The sequence below is a fragment of the Apium graveolens genome, chromosome 9 (genome assembly GCF_009905375.1).
Source record: "Apium graveolens cultivar Ventura chromosome 9, ASM990537v1, whole genome shotgun sequence".
NCBI classification, from domain to species: Eukaryota; Viridiplantae; Streptophyta; class Magnoliopsida; order Apiales; family Apiaceae; genus Apium; species Apium graveolens.
The window spans coordinates 97,984,289-97,993,027 of NC_133655.1; the positions used below are offsets into that span (position 1 = coordinate 97,984,289).

Below are 8,739 nucleotides of genomic sequence, written 5' to 3' on the forward strand. Positions count from 1 at the left end.
TATATATTATTGCTGTATTTAATACTAAGGAACGTGAGCTCCAAGGCTCGATTTGACTGCTCTTGTGTTTCGTGACTCAATCTGCCTTAACAAGATGCCTACGTACCTTGCTGATTGCCAAGGATCAAGTCAAAAAACGTAGTTCTAGATTTGTGGGGTGAGGCCCCTTAGATGCGGGAGTCCTTGAATTGGACTTGGTATAGGAGGCTTGGTGGATAAGCCTCTGAATTAGGATAGACTTAGGAGTCCTAGGAAGTAGGAAGTTGATTCCTTATCCTTTCAGGTCCCCTTGAGGCTAATCTCTAAGGATTTATATCCTCATCGGGACTCTTTTCAACATCTGATTTCTCCCTTATTAATTAATTACGAAATTAATTAATAATCAGGGCTTTTTGGGCCTCTTTTATTCCACCAGGCCTAATCTGGTCCGTCAGACTTAACCTTTCTGGTCTGAATATTATACATCTTATTATTATTGGGCCTAGCAGCCCATTAATTATAAAATCAGGACTTATTTATCCCTATCATTTGCCCCCCAACTTTTGGGAAACATTGATTAGGTTTCGCAGAAGTTAAATCTATTCGTTCCCTTACAGGGTTTCGTTTTTGCGTAAAGTGTGGAGCGACCTACACATTTACAACGAATCTTCCTTTTATTCAGAAATTATCTTAATTTCCAGGAATTTTTCCCTAATTTTCTGGGATTTTCCCTAATTTTCTGGATTTTTCCCTTAATTTCTGGGATTTATCCTTAATTTCCGGATTTTTCCTTTAATTTCTGGGATTTATCCTTAATTTTCTGGATTTTTCCCTTAATTTCTGGGATTTATCCTTAATTTTCTGGATTTTTCCTTAATTTTCTGAAAATATTACCATTTTTCAGAAATTATTTAAGGAATTTCCTTAATTTCTGGATTTTTCCTTAATTTTCTGAAAATATTACCATTTTTCAGAAATTATTTAAGGAATTTCCTTAATTTCTGGATTTTTCCCTAATTTCTGGGATTTATCCTTAATTTTCTGGATTTTTCCTTAATTTTCTGAAAATATTACCATTTTTCAGAAATTATTTAAGGAATTTCCTTAATTTTCCAGGATTTTTTCTTCTTTTTTTTTTTTTCTCTCCCTTTTTTCTTTTTTTTTTTTTTTTTTTTTTTTTTTTTTTTTTAATACAATTTTCGACCAGGAATCCATTCGACCAGGATCCTGGTCGAATTAACCTTCAGTATGCCTTGGTCGATTGAATTTCGAGCAGGTTGGGTTCGAGCAAGATTCCTGGTCGAATTTCGGCCAGGATTTTTTCCTATATATTTTTTTATTTTTTTTTTTTTTTTTTTTTTTTTCTTTTTTTTTTTTTTATTTCGAATAGGATTTTTCGACCAGGAATTTTCGGTTAAGATTTTCGGTCAAGATCCCCATTTTTTGACCGAATTAACCATCATCTCTTGCCTTGGTCGAAGCTATTTCGGGCAGGTACTATTCGACCAGGATTTTACCTTGATTCCTGGTCGACAGTGTCAGGAAATATTCTGGTCGAACCAGTAAAATTTTTTTTTTTTTTTTTTTTCGAATAGGATTTCTTCCCTTTCGGTCAAGATTCTTACTTTCTGACCGAATTAACCTTCCTTCTAAGCCCTGGTCGAAGGATTTTCGAGCAGGAACATTTTGACCAGGATTTTTCTGTGTTTTCTCTTCGAAAGGTTCAAGAATACATATATATTTTTTGTATATCCTTGGATTCTCAATTCTGGGCTAAGACTTGGGCCCATTTTAACTGGGCCTATTCTCTAATTTGGCCTACCCTTTTTCCTGGGCTACAATAGAAAAAACCTTGGCCCATTTTCCTTGGTCCAACTAGTTTTTTGCAATTGGCCCATTGCTTTAACTGGGCTCCCTTCCCACTTCTTTTTTCTTAAACATCATTTGGGCCTCAACATGGCTTGATTTTTCTAAAATTAGGCCCTTTTCTGAGATGGGCTTTCATTTTCTAAGCCCAAATTCCAAATCCTTCTAGGGTTTTTCTGGATTCTTCCAGATTCTTCAAAAACTTTAATTTTCCTCTGATTTTTGCTAGAACTTCCTGGATTATTCCAGAACCTTCTAAGTTTTGGGCCCAAATGGGCTTTTTTAAGGCCCATTATCCTTCTTCCTTGGCTATATAAAGGTGGGGTGAGAGTTTTATTTCTTCACACCTCTCATTTCATTTTACAACTTCTCCTCATCCCTCCTCCAACTTTCTAGCCTTTCCTTTCTCAAATCCCTCCTTTAGTTTTCCAACCTCTCCTTCAGGCTTTTTCTAGCTTTCTAATCTTTCTAATGGCTGACAAGAATTCTGAGAGGGCGGCCAAAATTGCCTCGGCTTCAAAACGAGGTAAGGATATCGAGATCCGCTCTTCATATATGTCTTTAATTGATATGATTAATACTAGGGGGGATGAATATCCCTCCACTGCACATCTCGACTCTTTTAATCACTGTAATACTTGGCATAACATAGATTTCAATAAACTAAATGCTCGTTATAACGTCCCTCCCCCCTTTAGACTAGTTCCAGTCTCTGGTGGTGACCGTACTTGCCACTGGAGGCCCGATACTCTTTTCATCTACACCGACGCCCTTAACGCTGGGCTTAGGTTCCCTTTCCATCCTTTTATCCCTCATCTTTTGGCCGACTTACAAATCAACCCATGTCAGCTTCCTCCAAACGCCTGGAGGAATATTCTATGTTTTATGGTTTGTTGTCTTAGGGAGGGCTTTCCTCTTTCGGTAGCCGTTTTTAGGAAAGTCTTCCAATGTTACAATAGTTCTTCTAATATTTGTGGCTGGGTTTATGTCAAACAAAGGCCCAAAAGCAAACATATCTTTAATAGCGCCTCTATTCCTGATAATAATCCAAATTGGAGGAATAGTTTCGTTGGGTTACGTTGGGAGAATGGCGACTGGGGCACGCTCTTTCGATCTTCCTTTGGGAAGGTCAGTGATGGTAGCCTCAAATCCATTCACTTAACTCCTGAAGAAACTATTATTTATAATGGCCTTACTCAGGATGATGGTACGACCACCAGCTGGACTCTCTTAGAGGAGTTTTCCCTAATTCATGTGGGACTATCCTCTGTTTCTCAACAGGGTATTTTTCTTCCCTTCTCAATTTTACTTCATTTCATGCGTTATTAACTTCACTTATTTTGTCCTTTGTTTTGTTTCAGCTGCTAAGGAGATTAACGAGGACAACGTTCCTTTGGTTGAGGAGACAGCTAGGATGAAGAAAGCTCGGCTCGCAGGCCTAGACACCCGGGGAAAGGCGACAGAGCCTATCTTCTTGAGAAAGCACAAGGAGCCTATGGGGGAGGCTTCAACTGAAGGAGCTGAGGGCCATAATGCTCCTATCACTGCTGCTGCCCCTGCTGCTGCTGCTACAGGCGCCTTTCAGCCTCTCTGGGGATTCCGCCGAGGGGATACCGTGGTTGGTTCCACGAAGCATGCTTGGGATTGGTCCTACCATAGCGTGACCCCAAAGGACTTTACTGATGTGGTGGCCACCCCTGACCTTGAGAGGATTAAGCTCATGGGAGCCCAATCTCTGGCTTCGGTATGCCTTCTCTTTTTTAAACTTATTTCTCGTTCTTGTAGCACTTTCTTGCCTTATACTTTGTTAATTGTTTTGTTTCAGTCTAACGCCTACTTTCAAGGCGCTGTGAGGCAAGCCGAATCATGGAAGCGGGCTTCTGATAAGGCCGATAATGCCCTCAGGAGGCAGCAGAAGAAGTATGCTACCCTGGAGAAGAAGCTCAAGCGCAAGGAGGAAGAACTCGGAGAGTCTAACGCCGAGCTGGTGGTACTTCGGGCGGAGAAGGATAAAGCTATAGACAATTATCTGGACTCGGAGGAGTTTGCCCAATCCATGAGGATTAGGGATGATTCAGTCTTTCCCGAGTTTTTTAGGACTGGTTGGGACACGGCCCTTGGGACCGTGAACGAGGCTTGTCCTGATATTAACCCGGCGGACTACATCTGCCCTGACGATGAGGCTTTGCTACAGAGGTTTCGTACCCGAGTAGTTGTCTCGGATCATGTTCCTCAGGATCCACTTCTTCCTCCTCCCGAGTCTTTTTCCAGACCTGCTGAGGATGACAGCTCTTCCTCCTCCGAGACAACGGAGACATCTAGCGAGAGCGGAGAAGACGATGATATGGACGCCGAGGGCACCTCAGCTCCTTAGAGCTTTTTCAGCCCTGCGTGGCTTTTTTATTTTCGAGACTTTATTTATCAAACTTTTGTAACATCTATCAGATCTATCTCATTTATCACCTTTTATGCTTTGCATCCATGCATTTGATTTTTATTTGTTAGGCCACAATCATACTTTGAAGAACTTATGAATTTCATAAAATTGTCTGGGATTCGTCCCTTACACAAGTCTTAATAAATTTCGTAATAAAACTAAAACATATAAATCCTAAGCAAGCAAAGCTTCAAGGTGCTTTTCAACCTACTCGCCATCCTGACGAGTGAGAATCGTACTTCGACCATCTTACACGTAGTAAACCTTCAGGTTTTGTGCGTGCCAGGTTCTCGGGACTTCAAAACCATCCATAGTCTCCAGCTTGTAGGTTCCTCTACCCTGAACGCTCTTGACTCTATACGGCCCTTCCCAATTTGGGGCAAGCTTTCCTTTCTGTCCGACACCAGAAGCCTCTATTTTTCTCAAGACTAGGTCACCTTGTTTGAAAAACCTCTCTTTAACCCTTAGGTTGTAGTAGAATGAAGCCTTTTTCTGATATTCTACTATCTTTGCGTGTGCTTTATCTCGTACTTCATCGATTAAATCCAGGGCTAACTTCTGCCCTTCCTCATTTTCTTTTTCATCAAAAGCCTGAATCCTTGGAGAAGAATGTGATATCTCCACGGGAACTACTGCTTCCGCCCCATATGCCAACATGAAAGGAGTTGCATCTGTCGTGACTCTACAGGTAGTCCTATAAGCCCATAATATGGGAAGTATCTCATCTACCCAATTATTTCTCGACTTTTCGATCCTCTTCTTTAGTCCATCCAGGATTATCCGATTTGCTACTTCCGCTTGCCCATTGGCTTGCGGGTGAGCCACAGAGGTGAATCGTAACTCAATTTCATTTTCTTCACAATACTTCTTGAATTCCTCATTGTTGAATTGCGTTCCATTGTCAGTGACGAGGATACGGGGAATTCCATATCGGCACATGATGTTTTCCCACAGGAATTGTGCAACCTGCTTAGTTGTGATTTTGGCCAAAGGTTTGGCTTCGATCCACTTGGTGAAATAATCAATGGCTACAATCAGAAACTTCCTTTGTGCTGTGGCCATAGGAAAAGGCCCTAGAATATCCATCCCCCACATAGCAAAGGGAATAGGTGAGTTGATAGAGGTCAGCATCTCGGGGGGTTGTCTGGCGACTGGTGCATGCTTCTGACAACGATCACACTTCTTTACATATTCTTTGGCATCAGCCATCATTTCTGGCCAATAGAAGCCTAAACGAGTTATCTTATGAGCCAAGGCCCTGCCCCCCAAGTGTTGCCCACAAATGCCTTCATGCACTTCCTCAAGAGCCAAGCGTGCCTCATCCGGCCTGAGACACCTTAAGTAAGGAACCACGAAAGATCTCTTATACAGAATCCCATCTATCAAGGAGTACCTTAGTGCTCGAACAGTTAACTTTCGTGCTTCAGTTGCATCGCTTGGCAACCATCCGGTTTGAATGTGAGCCTTAATGGGATCGATCCATGACGTCCCCAGGCCTATGGGAGCCACAAGCTTAACATCTATGCTTCGCGTCTTTAAAACACGAAAGTATACACTCCCTGAACTTTCTTCTATCTCAGATGAAGCAAACTTTGATAGCGCGTCTGCCTTAACATTTTCTTCCCTTGGAATGTGCTCAACATGACATTCATTAAATTGGGTCATCACAGCCCTTACTAGGCGGACATATTTAGCCATTGTATCATCCCTTGCCTCAAATTCTCCCTTTACTTGGGATATGATCAGCTTTGAGTCTCCACGGACCTTTAAGTTTTTGACTCTAAGTGTCCCAGCTAGACCAAGGCCTGCTATCAGGGCTTCATACTCTGCCTCATTGTTTGTGGTTGGGAAGTCTAGCTTCATGGCATACTCAATTAAGAATCCATCAGGGCTTTGCAAAACCAACCCTGCTCCACTGGAATTTGTTTTTGATGCTCCATCAAAATAGAGAACCCAATATTCTTTCTCCTTGTCCCCATTGTCGACTCCCTTGTCTTGAGGTGTGGTATCTTCCTGCCCCCCGACTTCTTGGTTGGGTATGGTACATTCCACCACGAAGTCAGCTAGTGCCTGGGCTTTTATGGCTATACGTGGCTTATACTTGAGATCGAACTCTCCCAACTCTATTGCCCACTTAATTAGTCTCCCACTTGCCTTGGGACTGTGAATGATATTTCTCAGTGGCTGATTTGTTAGCACCTCAATCTGGTGAGCCTGAAAATAAGGACGCAGCTTTCTCGAAGCCATTACCAAGGCTAGAGCGAATTTCTCAATAGTTGAATAATTCAACTCAGCACCATGCAAGATTTTGCTGACATAGTATACGGGTTTCTGGACTTTCAGTTCCTCCTTAACCAACACCGCGCTCAAGGCGCTTTCTGAAACAGCCAAGTACAAGAATAAAACTTCACTCAGAACTGGCTTGGCCAATAACGGGGCCTGGCCCATATACTTCTTTAACTCTTCAAATGCCTTCTGATTTTCCTCACTCCATACAAAGTCTTTAATGTTCTTTAATGACTTGAAGAATGACAAGCACTTGTCTCCTGACTTGGAGATGAATCGTCCTAGCGCAGCAACCCTTCCTGTGAGTTTCTGAACATCCTTGACAGTTTTTGGGGGTTCCATGTCCAGGATTGCCTTTATTTTATCGGGGTTAGCCTCAATTCCCCTCTTTGAGACCATCAATCCCAAGAATTTTCCAGATCCTACTCCGAAAGCACACTTCGTGGGATTCAACATCATCTTGTGGTACCTCAGGACCTCAAAAGCTTCCCTCAAATGGGTTATATGATCAGTCTTTACTAGACTCTTGACTAGCATGTCATCAACATAGACTTCCATAGTCTTCCCAATAAGATCTTTAAAAATTTTATTCACCAACCTTTGATAGGTGGCTCCTGCATTCTTGAGACCAAACGCCATAACAAGATAACAATAAACACCAAAGTCAGTGATAAATGATACCTTTGGAATGTCATCCTTATGCATTTTGATCTGGTTGTATCCGCTAAATCCATCCATGAAACTCAGCATCTCATGTCCAGCGGTGGCATCAATCAAAGTATCAATTCTAGGCAGCGGAAAACAGTCTTTGGGACATGCATCATTCAGATCGGTGAAGTCTATACACATCCTCCACTTTCCATTAGCCTTCTTCACCATTACAGGGTTTGCTAACCACTCCGGAAATTGAATCTCCTCAATGAAACCAGCCTCTAAGAGCTTTTCCACTTCCTGCTTTATAGCCTCTTGTCTTTCCGGGGCAAAATTTCTTTTCTTTTGTTTTACTGTCTTCCGGCTTGGATCCACGTTTAACTTGTGGGTAATTAACCCCGGGTCTATGCCTGGCATATCAGCTGCTGACCATGCAAACACATCACTATTTTCTTGCAAAAATTTCACTAACTTCCCTCTAAGGGGCTCCTCTAATGTAGCTCCAATAAAAGTCATCCTCTCAGGATTCTTGGGATCTAAAGGAACCGAATCCAATTCTTCTGCTGGCCTTCCTCTATTCTCATCATTTTCTCGAACATCCATATCTTCAATAGGAAGAACCTGCCCCCCGACTCCATCTGCCCTCAAAGAGGCCACATAACAGCTTCTAGCCATTTTTTGATCTCCCCTCTCTTCTCCAATCCCGTTTCGGGTGGGAAACTTCATGACTGAATGGTAGGAAGAGGGGACTGCCTTGAAGGCATGTATCCCTGTTCTCCCCATGATAGCATTATAAGTTGAACTAGCCTTTACCACCACAAAATCCAGCATCTGCGTTGCTTGCCTTGGCTCCGTACCTATGGTGGTTGGTAATTTAATTATCCCTTCCACAGGACATTCTACTCCAGCAAATCCATATATCGGCATGTCGGTTGGTGTCAACTGGGAGTCGTTATACCCCATCCTTAGAAAGGTGTCGTGGAGCAAGATATCCACAGAAGCACCATTATCCACAAGGACCCTCTTAACCGGGCTATTTCCTATTATCGGCGTTATGACCAGCGGGTCGTCATGGGGAAACTTCACACCCTCTAGGTCGGAATCATCAAAAGCCAATGTTACTTCTGTCCTGGCCCTCTTCGGGGCTTCTCCAACAATATGCATAACCTCTCTAGTATATGCCTTTCTGGAATTTTTGGACAATCCAGCAGCAGTTGGACCTCCAAAGATCGTGTTTATCACAGGCCCTCGAGGTCTCGGCCCTCCATAAATGGTGTTTATAACTGGTCCTCTAGGTTGGGGATTCCGCCCCTGATCATCTTGGTCCCTCCTACGATCTTCAAAGTTCTTCCTTCCATTATTGTTTCTGTCTCCTCCATCTCCAGTATACTTGTTCAGCCTTCCTTTTCGAATCAAAAACTCAATTTCATCTTTCAACTGCCTACACTCATCGGTGTCATGACCAACATCTTTGTGAAACCTGCAATACTTGCCCTTATCTAGCTTGGCGGGATCAGCCT

General features: G+C 42.5%; 1 protein-coding gene across 3 annotated transcripts; it reads left to right on the forward strand.

Moving 5' to 3' along the window:
• Nucleotides 1-2,181: 2,181 nt before the first annotated feature.
• On the forward strand, nucleotides 2,182-4,368 carry LOC141686798 (uncharacterized). Of its 3 annotated transcripts, none has more exons than XM_074491877.1 (3): nucleotides 2,182-3,127; nucleotides 3,207-3,589; nucleotides 3,671-4,368. In XM_074491877.1, the coding sequence occupies exons 1-3, from the start codon at nucleotides 2,317-2,319 to the stop codon at nucleotides 4,217-4,219; spliced, it is 1,743 nt and encodes a 580-aa protein (XP_074347978.1). In that variant the 5' UTR covers nucleotides 2,182-2,316; the 3' UTR covers nucleotides 4,220-4,368. The 3 variants fall into 3 exon arrangements, with proteins under 3 accessions (XP_074347978.1, XP_074347979.1, XP_074347980.1); XM_074491878.1 differs by having other exon boundaries at nucleotides 2,182-3,052; XM_074491879.1 differs by having other exon boundaries at nucleotides 2,182-2,371.
• Nucleotides 4,369-8,739: the final 4,371 nt, after the last annotated feature.

Coding starts and splice junctions, on each gene's coding strand:
- LOC141686798 (XM_074491877.1), top strand. CDS start 2,317: ATGGCTGACAAGAATTCTGAGAGGGCGGCCAAAATTGCCTCGGCTTCA. Junction 3,128..3,206: donor ATCCTCTGTTTCTCAACAGG/GTATTTTTCTTC, acceptor GTTTTGTTTCAG/CTGCTAAGGAGATTAACGAG. Junction 3,590..3,670: donor GAGCCCAATCTCTGGCTTCG/GTATGCCTTCTC, acceptor GTTTTGTTTCAG/TCTAACGCCTACTTTCAAGG.